Below are 15196 nucleotides of genomic sequence, written 5' to 3' on the forward strand. Positions count from 1 at the left end.
TTGATTTTGGGGGTTTTCTGAAAAGGCAGAAAAACAAAACAGGGCAAGATGAAGGAATTGGAAAGAGAGGTTGAAATAATGGGAGGAAAAGGGGTTGAAGGGAGAAAAATCATTGTACTTGGGCTTTCAGTGTCATCAAAGGAGAAACAGAATCTGAGTGAAAAGATTCTTGGAAAGACTGAAAAGAGGACAACTGGATCTGTGATCTCAGAATAAAAGCATCTCCAACTGCCTGTGAGGTCCAGGCTGAGAGGTGGGAGGAGGGGGGGAAGGGTGGTACCTGACATAGAGTCAGCAAGATCATTAGACCACTGGGCTGAGAAAATGTGGAAACCTTTACCTTTATTCCCATAGGATATTGGGAGTTGAAGTGGGGAAGAAACCTGTGTCATATTCCATTAATGAAAAAGGAAGCCATCTCAGGAGCTCTTGCTGAACTAGTAATAAGTGCATTGTACTTTGTTAATGACAAGAGAAGTTTAAGAAAGAAATTTACTTAATAATAATTTTCAGAAGTGAGACGAGTACCTCCCAGGTGCATACTAATTATTTTCTAAGACCTACCAGAGGGATGGGGTCCTTTGAAGAACAAAGAGGTGGGAGAAACACCAGCTTCTAAACCATAAAAGTTTGGATGTTGGAGATTGTTGCTGGTGAAGGTCAGAGGATTTATATTTGTGGGCTGTAAATAAAAAATAAAATATGCATCTTTTCCTGGTATCTTTGAAAATCTAGCTGTGCTAAGGAGAAATAGGCTAAGGGATTATAGGAGAGTCATTCAATCTTTTGCCCGGGTGGTTTTGAATATTTCATAAAAGAAAACAAAAATTTTAAGTATTCTTTCAACCTGTGGTGGATTGTTTTTGAAACAATAAAGTAATATGGAGCATTTTACCAAATATTTAGAATTTAGCATTACCAGTTTGAAATGCGTTCTTTCTCCACATATCTAACCATGTTTTAAATCTTATCTTTTTGCACACGTTTTTCTTCTTGTATGAACTTCTCCCTCTTGACATTATGTCTTTTATAAATCGCTATAAAATTTAGGGAGAGATAAAAAGTAATATGAAAGGTTAACCACAGAAATGATGAAACCCGAATATCTAAAGGTGAAAATGCTTTACTAATATCCCATTTTTTCTCATCTATTTTATATATTTTGTAAATTACTATAATCTACAAATATTGTCCTATACAAAAATAACTGATTCCTCATCTTGATCTGAGAGTGATTTGTGCTTCACAGCTCAGCTTCTTTTATGTAATTTTTTAAAATGCATATACGATCTCTCTTAAATTGTTTTCCCATTTTTTTCCTCTTGTTAGTCCAAAGAGAAGATGTGTGAGAACACAGAGCCAATGGAAAGTTCTTCTCAAACCACCACAACCGTACAAGCAACAACCACAAAATTCAGGGTCCTAACGACCACCAGAAGAGCAGTGATATCCCAGCTGCCCACCAGCCTGCCCACAGAAGGTATTCTCGATATTTCTGCCTTTTTTCTTAGAAGTGTTTTTTTTCCAAAGGATTTTATTTATTTGAGAGAGAGAGAGAAATAGAGAGAGCGAGCATAAGTGGAGAAATGTCAGCGGGAGAAGCAGACTCCCTGTCGAGCAGGGAGCCTGATGCAGGACTCGATTCTGGGGCTGGGATCATGACCTGAGCTGAAGGCAGTCGCTTAACGAACTGAGCCACCAAGGTGCCCCTTGCCTTTTTTTCTTAAAGAAGGGAAGGTCACTGAGTTGACATGAACTGGAGTAGCTCTCTAGAGGGAAAGTTATCCTTTGGCAAACTGGACTTCTAAAGGATTTCTAAAGGGGAAAAGACAAAATTAGTATGCAATAAAAATATGTGTTAATATTCTTTTAATGTATGGTAACTTTTATTAAGATTTAGCTTTTTATAATATCCTGGCTACCTGTGCTCCCTAAAAAGGAAATACAGACTTGCTTTTATATTGCTAAATTTTGTGGTACCTGAATTCAGTATTTCAGTCACAGGAGAGAAAGGCAAAAGGCATATAGAGAAAATAGATAATTCTACTTATATGCAGTTCTAATATTTACCTAAATACTGACAATAAAATCTGTTGGTCTATAATCTATAGAGAGACAGTATGTCTTGAAAAACATTTCTTTTGCCAGGGAAGACAAAAATACTAGAAAATATTGATGTGTGGGCACAATTCATTTGGGGAAGAAAGTATATCAGCTAAAATAGAACCATATATTCTGAGTGGTACCAGTAGGGAGAAATGTGAGACTAATTGGCCAAGAGTGAGCTTTGGGGGGAAAAATGATCTTACTTATTCACAGTCATCAACCTTGCTTTCATTTGAATAATAAATTAAACTTGAAACTTTTGCTTTTAATTGTAATTTAATTGGATATTAAAAGTTAACTCTAGGCGCACCTGGATGGCTCAGTTGGCTGAGCATCTAACTCTTGATTTCGGCTCAGGTCCTGATCTTGGAGTTGTGGGGTCAAGCCCCAAGTCAGGCTCTGTGCTCAATGTGGAGTCTGCTGGAGAGTCTCTCTCCCTGTCCCTCTGCCCCTCCCCTCACTCACTCTTGCTCTAAAACAAATAAATAAATCCTTTTAAAAAAAGTTAGCTGAAGTTATAAAATGAGATGAGGACAGCTGCTAAATACATTTTATTGCTTTTAAAGCCAATGTTGTATTTTAATCCATCTTATTTGGGGTTGTTATATAGCCTGTGAAATATTTTTGTAGTTTGAATCCTACTCCATGAAAGTATTACTTCAATTTGAATCCTATGCTTCAGGAAAAAATATAACCACTGAAACAAGAAAAAAAAAAAGGCATGTTTATTTGTTTATTTTGTTCATTATGGGCAAGATCTTTTCATTTATGATTTTGGTCAAATTTATTAGCAGTGGATGAGCACCTAACCTTTGAAGTTAAATTCATAAATATTTTAGAATTTCCTGATCTTTTTTTTTAAAATGAATAATGAAGGCCATCACTATAGAGCCTAATTACAATAAGTCATTTTCAAAGATTAAAAATAAGTGAACTTTAAGTTAAAATTATAACTGTAATTTTCTCAAGACCTTAAGAATCTTTTAATGCTTTACGGAAGTTTCGATCTTAAAATCTTAGTAAGAAATTTTAGCACTACCTGTTGTAAACTAGCACTTCGCTCTCATTGCACTAAGAAATTCACTGAGTAAGATTGTGAAATCTATTCATGTTATAATTAAGGCGTTGGTAGACTATTGGTCATCAGATTTGTGCACCATTAAAAGTTTTTTGGTTACAATAACTTCGAATTTCTCTTCCAGATGATACCAAGATAGCACTGCATCTGAAAGATAACGGAGGTAGGAGTCGAAATGTTTTCTTTTTGAAGGACCTTTAGATACTCATTCATTTCATTCATTTAAATATGAGAAAGGACTTGTGGGCCTCTAGTAGAGACTGAAGTTATATTTCGATCTCTGTTGGTATTTAACATGGGAAGAATTTATTGTTTGGCTTGAAAATCGAAGCGGTTTCAATAGCTGAATGAAATTCTAATCCACGTTTGCCTATAAAACTACAGGACACCCATGAGCAATTATAAAGTGAGAATTTATCCACAGATCTTTTTCTTCTTTTTGTGCTATTCTTTGGTTTAATTGTATATTGAGTATCTACATGGTGGAGGTATTGGGTTCAAATGTTGTTGGGTTTTTTTTTCCCCTCTAAGTTGACTATTCAGCATTTTCTATAAATAAAATTGAGAAACAGACCAATAAGGAAATGTACTTTGTAGGCCTTTTATGTTTTAGGTGAAGCTAGGAACAAAAATTAGGCATGCAAAAAGAACATCTTGGTAGTTACATACTTCACATTTTCCTAAGAAAATTTAGCAATATCTATAATAGTCCTTGAAAATTTGGAAGAAAATTTTACCGAAATTAAGACTGTGAAAGATATTGCCTAAATTTTTAAAAATAGTTCTTTTTTTATTAAACTGTGTTAGCTCATATGTGCTTCTTTATCAGTTTCCTGGCTCTTGATAAAAGAGATTTTTTTTTTCAGTAACTGTTTATTTAGCTCAAGAAGGGAAGGTGTTTCTTTTCTTTTTTTTTTTTTTTTTAAACACTGTTTTTGTTTTTGTTTTTTTTTTTTTTTGTATTTGACAGAGAGAGATCACAAGTAGATAGAGAGGCAGGCAGAGAGAGAGAGAGAGGGAAGCAGGTCTCCCTGCCGAGCAGAGAGCCCGATGCGGGGCTCGATCCCAGGACCCCGAGATCATGACCTGAGCCGAAGGCAGCGGCTTAACCCACTGAGCCACCCAGGTGCCCCGGGAAGGTGTTTCTCTTAGCAGCTTTTCTTATGTAAATGGGGCTACCCTGTGACAGGGATCTTTACTTTTGCAGCCCCAGCTGATTTTATAAGTCAAAATCCAATGTATACATTGCTAGGGATTTTTTTTTTTTAAGATTTTATTTATTTATTTGATGGACAGAGATCACAAGTAGGTAGAGAGGCAGGCAGAGAGAGAGAGGAGGAAGCAGGCTCTGAGCAGGGAGCTGAGCAGGGAGCCCCACTCTGGGCTGGATCCCAGGACCCTGGGATCATGACCTGAGCCAAAGGCAGAGGCTTTAACCCACTGAGCCACCCGGGTGCCCTGGGATTTTTTTTTTTTCTTTTAGCAACTGTAGGGAATAGTTTCTAAATTACTCAGTGGACGTTAAGTAACAAATACTTTGATGTTTTCTTAGGTTGACTGTATGATAAGGTATATATTGTAGCATCTTTAAATTTCATATCAATCAATTTGAAAGATAAGCTGCTTATTAGCCTCTTCATGTAATCATTATTAACATCAATTATCCATTGTCTTTGGTCTGTATCATAGTGTTTTATTTCATTCATCTTTTCTTATTAATATATTAATAGTGTGAGCAGATAGCTTTACAGATGACCATTTGCAACATATATACAAGCTAGAAATAAGTTAAAATCTTAGCACTGGAAGGGGTAATAGCAATTCCTCAGTTCAGAACTTCTCAGAGCAGGATGCTACTTAGTTTCATGTGAACATAAGTCTTAAAGTTGGTGTTACCTTATGAAATGGAGGAGGGCTCCCCAAGAGGCTGCTGTTGTATTTGTTATACTTAATTCTTAATATGGGTAGTGGTTTCATTTCTATGCTTTCTTTTCTCTCTTTCTTTTTTAATATTCTAAATATTTAAAATATTCCATAATGCTAACAGAAAAAAAGAAGATTACTGTGATTAAATAGGTATGAGATACTCTGGATGAAAGAAAATTAAAAGAGGTTTCTTTGCTAGAGAGCTGTTCAAAGCTTTTATATTCATTTGTTTATTCATTAATTCCTGCTGAAAGCCTAAGTGCAGGGCACTGTTAGAGGCTTGGGGCCATGATAAGTGAACAAGACGTTGCTAAATTCTCTGCTTTCGAGAAGCATATATTCTTTTATTTTTTTTATTAATATATAATGTATTATTTGCTCCAGGGGTACAGGTCTGTGAATCATCAGGCTTACACGATTCACAGCTCTCACCATAGTACATAGCCTCCCCAATGTCCATAACCCAGCCACTCTATCCCTCCCCCTCAATCCCTCAGGAATCCTCAGTTTTTTTCCTGAGATTAAGAGTCCTTATGGTTTATCTCCCTCCCTGGTCCCATTTTGTTTCATTTTTTTTTCCCTCCCTACCCGCTACAACTCCCTGTCCTGCCTCTCAAATTCCTCGTATTAGAGAGATCATATGATAATTGTCTTTTCCTGATTGACTTATTTCACTTATTCTAAAGAAATTTCAAGTTGGAAATAAAGAATTAGTATCAGGCATTTCTCCACGATTTGGTCATAAAACTTTTCTGTAAGTTGCACCTCACGAACTGAATGTTTTGTGAAATGCACTTTGGGAAATAGTTCCCCAAAATATTACCAATTATCCCAAGGAAAATCCTTAGTTTTGTTTAGTGCAGCAAGGAATCTGAAAACATTGAAGATTTTCTTAATGCAATGCATAAAACTGTCTTATGAAGTTGAGAAATCAAGTGAAGTAAATTCCTGATGTAAATGGAAACATTTTTTTCTTTTTTGTTATACTAGAAAAGTTGATGGATTTTCAGATGATGGTTAATGTGCAGCATGCATTCCCCAGAATTCCAAAATATCACACTTTAACTGTGTCTGTATACAGGAACTCTTTTCATGTCTAGGGTTGTTTATAAAGCACTTTTTCTAAAAGTACAGTTAGAGCAGACCAACCTGACCAGTATTAAGATAAATATTCCTTCAAAACAGTACTTAAGGGAAATTACACATTATTTTTTATAACATCTTCATTAAGAGAGCATGCTTTCATTGTTCTTTATCTCATGGAATTTGAAGATGCAGGAAAGATTGCCAATTTAAATCTAACTTGATTAGTTGATTAAACATGTTGAAAACAAAATTCAGAACGCTTCTCCCCTTCCCCATCCAGGTAAACATTTTGACAAGATGGAGCTAATAATGAAAAAGGTTGCCTAATGTTAACATTTTTTTCACATTTATTGAGAATTTTTTTAAAAGCAAACTAATAAATTTGTCTAAATTGCTATGTATTGTTGCAAAGAAATTTAGCACATTCTATTTCTTTATTTAATTTCATTTAATTGGCTGTTTCTAAAAGCATTTTAATTTAGAGGCCTCTACATTCCTGAAAAAGAGGGTGACATTTTTCAAAATAGTCAATATGTAGCTAGAAGCTAATGATGCTGCCTTTAGATATTGGATTACCTTGCCTCCGAGTCTTTCTGGGACATTGCTTTGGGTTAAAAGAGTTGATTTTCTAGTGGAATCTACAGCTGGCATGATTATACATTACTTTCCAGGATATTTTCCTTCATCTTTGATATGAAAGTAGAAAATACTTCTGAGCAGCTGGACACCAAAGGCACACAACAGGGCTTCTCCTTCACAGGACCCAAACTGAGTTACAGTCTGCTAAATCACTCTTGATGAATCTTCAATTGTGATTTGAGGTTCCTGCCACCTTTAGAGTAGGACTAGGTAGAACTTCTGGAAGTTTCAGGATAGTTTTTGGATTGGGGAAGTTTTATTCACCTTAAGGGTTGAGTGGAAAATCTAAGACCTATGAACAATTCGGAGACAAGAATGTGAAAAAATCTAAACAAAGAGAATGATATCTACTGGGTACAGACCCCTTCAGTGACGTATAGTGTTGATTGATGGTGAATGGCAATGGTGAATGAAAGACTCAGAAGAGCCGATATAAAGGTAGCAATTTACCTCCATCTGTACAACTATCTCTGAATAGTTGGAGGAAGATGTAGGAGAAAAAGAAAAAGAGGAAAAAATGTCTGCACTAAGTGTTTACTATGTTCCTGGGACCTTTCCAAATGCTGTCATGTGTAGTTACCTCATTTAATCCAGGCATCACCCCCGTGAGTTGGTCCTGTTATTATTCTCATTTTATAGCTGAGGAAATGAAGATACAGAAAGGTTAGGTTATCTGACTAGTATGAGACAGACCTGGGGTGTGATTCTATTTAATAATACAAATTCCTTAATACAGATTCCAAGTCCTGACAGCCTCTCAGTATTACTGTTTTCTTATAATACAGAGCTCCTACAATCAAACTTCAAATAGAAAATGCCACCATAAAGGATTTTACTTATTCCTACTATATTATTTTTCCTTTTCTATAACAGCTGACGATACTTCTAAGTGTTTGGAAATGAAATTTCTTTTCCCATGTACTGATGTGGTAGTTTCCATTTTATCCTTTCTATGAAAATCACAACACGTTGATTCTCCTGTGGAACTCAGCAGTGGTCTCAATCACGGGCAGGTGTTCTCCAAACTACAGGGCAACTCTGTGCTTATGTTCAAAATCTAATTTAAAATTCTTTCAGCCTTCTTGGTTTCTCTAGAAATTCAGGTTTAATTCACCATGAAAGGGTTTCTAGAATGTGTTTTTTAAATGTATATATTTCAGTGAATAGTGGTTATAAGCATTTAAAATCACATCTTCTTTGGGTTTTCAAATCCTGGCAAAAGCTTACTAGAGGAGTTACATTTCGAAGGAATGACCTAGCTATATATTACAGTAGATCAGACTATTAAATGCCTTCTTTGGCATTTGATTAGGTTGCTTCCAGATGACACTTAGCCACCTAAATGGAAACGTAAATGTCTTCAGGATTAGACCTGGATAAAGTTATATCCAGAGCTGAAGGAAGTTTGCAAGTTGAATCAATAGCAGGGTTCTTTAATTAAGAAGTAAAATCTTCAACCAGATTCAACTCAATTGGGCAAAATGCATTGTACCATTCTGCTACAGTGCAGATGTTAAAATTATTTTAAGGTCTAAAATCCTTGATTTTATTTTATTATTTAAAAGGTTATGACTGGGAGCACCTGGGTGGCTCAGTCATTAAACATCTGCCTTCAGCTCAGGTCCTGATCCCAGGGTCCTGGGATTGAGGTCCCCATGGGTCTCCTTGCTCAGCAGGAGACCTCCTTCTCCCTCTCCCACTCCTTCTGCTAGTGTTCCCTCCCTCCTTGTCTCTCTTCTGTCAAATAAATAAATAAAACTTTAAAAAAATAAAATGTGTTGACTTAGGGGCACCTGGGTGGCTCAGTCGGTTAAGCGTTCAACTCTTGATTTCGGCTCCGGTCATGAGCTCAGGATTGTGAGACAGAGCCCCACACTGGGGCTCCACGTTGATCATAGAGCCTGCTTAAGATTCTCTCTCTCCCTCTCCTTCTGCCACCCGTCTCCTAAAAAAAGAAAAAAAAAGTGTTGACTGAGAATGATCAAAGTACCAAAACTGCATTTGCTCTTGGTTCCTCCAAATATTCTTCCTTTTGATAAGTGAAGTGTCTTTTTAAAAACATATTTGAATATGAGTTCTTAATTGTTAATAATATTTAAAGTAACAGCACTCCAGAGAGCATTGACGTATTATGCAGGTGGCACTGTGCTTGTCATTTCTCCTTATTGCTAGGAATTTTGCTACACCTGGTTTCTGAAAGGCTGCATTCTTGAGTCAGAAGGTGTGTCCCCATCAAAGAGATGCTGGAATAGCTACAGTATTCAGTTTGCAGAACATGATCAAGTTAATTCTGAGGTACAAATCTGCAAAGTGGTTGACTTCCAGGATCAAATACAGATCTACTTAGAATGAGCTGCTATGAAATGGCGAGTCTAAATTCTGATTCTTCTGTGTTTCGTTTCTTATTTCTGAACATAACCCAAGACTCTTCACCCAAAGATAAAACGTTAGAACATTATTCGATTTTTTTCACTAGAATACTTCTAAGGTTATATTCTTATTATCTAGTCTGTAGTGACAGATCAAGTGTCTGGTGTTTCATTTATCATTCAGTCGAATTGTTTTTTTACTTTAATACATAAATCATCAAAGTAACATATCTTTCATTTTCCCCCCACCTTCTCTTACTTTTTTTTCATCTATTTCTTTCACATAGATCACAGTCTTGTAAGGAAAAGGAAGCTTATTTCCTTTTGACGGCTATTGATTTTCTTTCACTTTCTATTTCTAAAAACTGTAAAGCATCTTGACATTTGGTTTTATCCTTTGCTTTGTTTGGCTACTTCTCATGGTAGCACTAACTCTATTCTAAGTATATGTGTGCCATAACGTGAAAATGTCTTACACTACAGAATGTGATTTTGAATATCCCCTAGGATTAAGAATTTCTCTCCTAAAATTTCATCCAGAGTAGTGGTTCTTAACTTTTTCTGTGCATGAGAATCATATGGTTATTCTCATCTAATTTTATTATTCCAGCTTGTAAAAACCCCAGTAGTTCAGACTGCTCTTCCCACCAATTAAATCTGAGCCTCTGGAGCTGGGACTCAGGCATCCACGTGTTCTAACCCCTCAGGTAATCCCATGGAAAGCTGAGTTGTGAGCAAGTGGTCTGATGCAGTGCCTCATAAATAGTAAGGTGCATCAGAATTCCTGGGTGAAGAGGGAGCCATAAAATGCATTTTTTGCTAGAGTCATTTTAGGGTAGAACCCAAACCTTAGCGTCGTTCTTCCAACAAGCTCTCAGACCATGCTGACACCATCAGTTCACAGACAGCACTGAGTATCAGGAGTTGAGTGAATTCTTGATTTATTTATGCTACAGTCCCCAAAATAAGAATGACATATCTTACTCTGAATCCATGCATGGGTCCGCACCTATACGTCATGACTCCCATAAAACAACGTTTTCGTTTTCTTTTTCTTTTAAGATTTTATTTATTTGTTTGACAGACAGAGATCACGAGGCAGGCAGAGAGAGAGGAGGAAGCAAGCTCCCTGCCAAGCAGAGAGCCCAATGTGGGGCTCGATCCCAGGACCTTGGGATCATGACCTGAGCCGAAGGCAGAGGCTTTAACCCACTGAGCCACCCAGGCGCCCCTAAAACAACGTTTTCATTGATGACAACAACAAATTACCTCTGTCTCCATGGAGAGAACACCTCTTGTGCAGCAGAGATAGGGGACCCTAAGCATATGTCTGTTACGTCATTAATAGAAAATGAGATCATTTTAGTCATTGCAAAATTATTTTAGTAAAGACCATTACACTTTCTGTATTTTGTTGAACCATATGAAATTCCTGATTTTTTTTTTTACCAAATTTGACCTACAAAAATTGCATTTAATCGTTTAAAAAATCACTATCCAGTATAGGAAAAGAAAAAGAAAATCACTTTGGAATATACTTTTTCCCCTTTACGTTGTTGGTAGGAATTACAGAGTTTGTGCTGATGATAGGATGCAGAATGAAATGATGTAGCCGAACAGCTCAGGAAATACACATCCATGACTTTCAAGAGGTTTTAAGAGGTACTTCCAGATCTATTTTTCCATTGGCCATTGGCAAAATGTTTTCCAACATATTTTCTCTGACTGATACCTCCCTTCTTTTCTGTGCTCATCTCTTTTTTCTATCTGCCCTCTTTCTGTTAGACACCCGGTGTTGGGAATCTCCTGTTAGAAGAAATAAACTCCCATATATTGTTACATTGTGGAACCTGTGATTTATGAGAGGCCTCAGGAGCAGTATCCCTCCCCCAATATTTCTTGTTAGTCTTCCTGGGGCAAACGTGTAAAATTATCATTTTTTTATATGACATATCTAGTGATCATAGTAAATTGCCTTGTGCTGCTAAAATAATATATATGTCACTAGAAAATTACCTTTAATGTTCATTTGATTTGACTTGATTTCATTTATTCAGGGAACATTTCTTACATTGCTAGTGCATTAGCAAATGATGGAGATACAAAGGTAAATGAGGGCTGATACCTGCCATAAGGAAGCGAGTGTCCTAGTGGGATGACATAAAGAAATTAACCATTGATTAAATGTGGTGTGAAAAGTACAATGATAGACTCGGGAAAAACTATGACGGCAAAGAAAAGTCATCTGAACAAAACTGAAATAATGAGAAAGATTCTCAGAAGAGATACTTGATCCAACTTTTGAAGTATATGAAGGATTTGTGTAGAAAAGGAAGAGAAGAATGACATTTCAGCAGAGGGACCAGCAGAGACAGAAGCTGAGTGGCATGAGCTATCAAGATCTATTTGGGGAACTAAAGAGTGATGACATTTCATTTGGCGAGGGCAAAGATGTGCGCAAGTGGTGGTGGATGGTGAGGTTGGGTGGTAAGTAGGGGTTTTAGAACTCAATAGCCTTTTATGCCAGGCAAGGGAGTTTATTAAATTTACACAAAGACATTGGGAGCCATTGCCATCATCTAGACAGGAGAATGCCATGAAAAGCTTCACATGTTTAGTAGGTCATTCTTGAGGGATTGTGGGGAACAGAGGGGAAAGGAGTAAACATGAGGCCAACAAAACTACTTAGGAGATTGTACTAGTAATCCATAAAAGAAATGCTGAGAGGCCAGAGTGGTGGCTGAGAGTAGGAATAAAGAAGAGAAACCAGACATGGGAAACACTTTTTAATGAAGTGAAGCTACATAACTAATATCTGATTGGATGTTTGATTTATGAGGTAGAAAGTGACCAAGGTGACTGCCAGGACTTCAGCTTAGTTATCTATATGGGTGATGATTGTGTTTAATAGAGGTTCCCAGAAGAGGACAGGTTTTGAGGGTAGGCAATGCATTTAATTAACCTCACTGGCTTTGAAGTATCTGTGGACCATCCAAATGAAGATGTCCAGTGAGCATTTTAACATGCAAATTTAAAGTTAACTTGAGAAATATAAGCAAAAGATATAAATGTAGGCATCATCAGCGTAGAAATGAGAGTTGAAGTTATGAGAGTAAATGAGATCACAGAAAGAAGGTATAAAAATGAGAGGAGCACAGAGCTAAATGCAGAACACAAAGTTTTGTTTAGAAAACTGCAAAGAGAGTTAAAGAGATAGCCAGAAAACCAGTAGAGTTTACTATCACAGAAACCAAAGAGAAGAACATTTCAAGGAAGAAGTAGTGAAAAATGTCAATGTCAATGCTATAGACAGGCTAAGGGAAAAAAAGAAAAAGAAAGAAAGAGAGAGAGAAAGAAAGAAAGACAGACAGACAGCAAAGTGACCATTAATTTAGGTAATATTTAACATTTGTTGGACAGTTCTACAGTGCACAGTAGCCCAATTCCCAGAAAGAATCTAAGAAGTCCATGGGCAAAAAGGAAATTGAAGTCAACAGGGACAGGCTACTTTTTCAAGAAGTTCAGTGAAAAGGAAAGCAGTGATTTCTGTTGCTAATGATGTCATTTTATTTTAGGAGCCTATTTACATGTTATAGATGTTGAGTACAAAGAAGATATAAGAAAGGAATTAAAAGAGGACCACTAGTGTTTTCATATTGGCAAGTAGGGACAGGAGGAGAAGAAATAGGTGGGAGGGAGAAGGAAGGAATTTCATCTGAGCATCCTGCTTTCTCAGTGGAGTAGGAGACAACGTAATATGGGGGAAAGTAAGTGTGAGAGGTCAGAGTGTGGCATCTAGGAGCTGAGAGAACCCATGAAACATTTCCAAGGGGAATGGAACGAGAGGCCTGCTATTAATGTGTAAAGGGCATGCCAAAGTGTATTTGGAGCCCGCTAATTTTGGCAACTGTTCTTAAGGTTTTGTGACTTAAATACTAATTTTGTTCATGTGTGTTTCCATTGCCAGTGCTTATATATCATGTAATATGCTCATCTAATTGAAGAAAGAAGGAAGGGAAGGAGGGAGGGAGGGAAGAAGGAGTGAAGGAAGGAGGGAAGAAAGGGAGAAAAGAAAAAAGACAGGAGAAGGAAGGGAGAAAGAAAGATGGAGAGAAAAGATATGTTATTTTTTAAAAGACATAATGATTAAAGAAAGTAGTTTAATCCATTAGATAGTAAATTTAGTTTAATCTTTTTCAACAGGTAGATTTTCTTTTCTTTTTTTTTTTTTTTAAGATTTTGTTCATTTATTTGACAGAGAAAGCTCACAAGTAGGCAGAGAGGCAGGCAGAGAGAGAGAGGAGGAAAGCAGGCTCCCTGCTGAGCAGAGAGCCCGATGCTGGGCTCCATCCCAGGACCCTGGGATCATGACCTGAGCCGAAAGCAGAGGCTTTAACCCACTGAGCCACCCAGGCACCCCAACAGGTAGATTTTCAATGACTTGCTATTCCATTAAGACGAATTTTCACCTTAGTTTTATTCTGCATGTTCAAGTAATACCGTGCAAGATTTTAAATGTATAGTGAACAGTAAGGACAGAAGTCCTTATTTAACATCAATTCATAATATTGCTACAAATTTCTGTGACCAAATGTTATTATTTCAATTACAAAGTTATATAGAATTTCAACCATAAGTGACTTTAATATATGTTAACATTAAGTTCAACAGTCACTAAAGAAAAAGTACAAAAAATTTAGAGCTAAATTTAAGTGGAATTTTAAGAAATATTTGTTTAGACTGAGAAGACAAGAGAAGAGGAAAATGGATCACATAATGGATGGACACAAAGAAGAAAAATAGGGGGAAAAAAACCAGCTTTATACTAAATGTAAAGAGAATACACACTCCAATTAAAAGCATAGATTAGGGCGCCTGGGTGGCTCAGTGGATTAAGCCGCTGCCTTCGGCTCAGGTCATGATCTCAGGGTCCTGGGATCGAGCCCCGCATCGGGCTCTCTGCTCCGCAGGGAGCCTGCTTCCTCCTCTCTCTGCCTGCCTCTCTACCTACTTGTGATCTCTCTCTCTGTCAAATAAATAAATAAAATCTTTAAAAAAAAAAAAAGCGTAGATTATCAGACTGACTTTAAAAAAGCAAGAGCCTCAATACCATTGTACACCCATGACAATATCTGAAACTAAAAAGACAAAACACTAAGACTGATAAGGCTTTGGTGCACCAGAAATCTGTTAGATTGCTAATCAGAGTGTGGTATAGTACAATCCCTTTGGAAAAGTAACAATTCTATAAAGCTAATCATATATCTTCCTTTTGATCCAGAAATTCCAATTCTATGTATTTATCCAAGAGAAAATATATCCACAAAAGTATTCACAAGAATATTTATAGAAACTTTGTTCATCATTGCCAATAACTGAAAACAGTTCACATGTTTGTTAATAGAAAAATAAACAAATTGAGTATATTCATACAGTGGATTACTATTCAGCACAAATAAAGAACAAACCAGTGATACAGGCAATAACGCAGATACATTTTAAAAACATCATGTTAGGCAAAAAGAGCCAGGCACTACAGAGTACAAACAGTGTGATTCAGTTTGTATGAAATTCAGTACGGACGAAATCAATCTACTATAATAGAAATCAGTTTAGTGGCTGCCCATCGTGGGGTGGAGTGGGGTGGGGTGTGCTTAGAATCGACTGGAAAGGAGAAACGGAAAATTCTGGGGACATGGAAATTTTTAAAATGTGTTATATTGTACACATAAGATCTGTGATTCTCGAGGCTGCAAATTTTATCTCCTTTAAAAGAAAGAGAGAAATTTTAACGAGTTTCTCATAAACTAGAATTTTTTGAAAAATCTCATGAATAAATTCTTCCAAGCCTCTTGAAATTCTCAACTAAAGAAAGGAAAAATGCATATCCTTAGCAAACCAGCTTCTCAAATTAGTAGACGTAAAATTTAACACTTCTGATTATGTGATTCATATTTTGCTTTAAATTATTCTTGGAGCCTTCCCATGTAGT

General features: G+C 36.7%; 1 protein-coding gene across 2 annotated transcripts in view; it reads left to right on the top strand.

Moving 5' to 3' along the window:
* The window catches only part of PLXDC2 (plexin domain containing 2), a 470012-nt gene that overhangs the window by 385860 nt on the left and 68956 nt on the right, over positions 1 to 15196 (top strand). For both annotated transcript variants that reach the window (XM_046011960.1, XM_046011961.1), the window contains exons 11-12: positions 1330 to 1480; positions 3309 to 3347. In XM_046011960.1, coding sequence (XP_045867916.1) covers positions 1330 to 1480; positions 3309 to 3347 — 190 coding nt within the window. The remainder of the gene's footprint in view (positions 1 to 1329; positions 1481 to 3308; positions 3348 to 15196) is intronic.

This window comes from Meles meles, chromosome 7, assembly GCF_922984935.1.
Source record: "Meles meles chromosome 7, mMelMel3.1 paternal haplotype, whole genome shotgun sequence".
NCBI classification, from domain to species: domain Eukaryota; kingdom Metazoa; phylum Chordata; class Mammalia; order Carnivora; family Mustelidae; genus Meles; species Meles meles.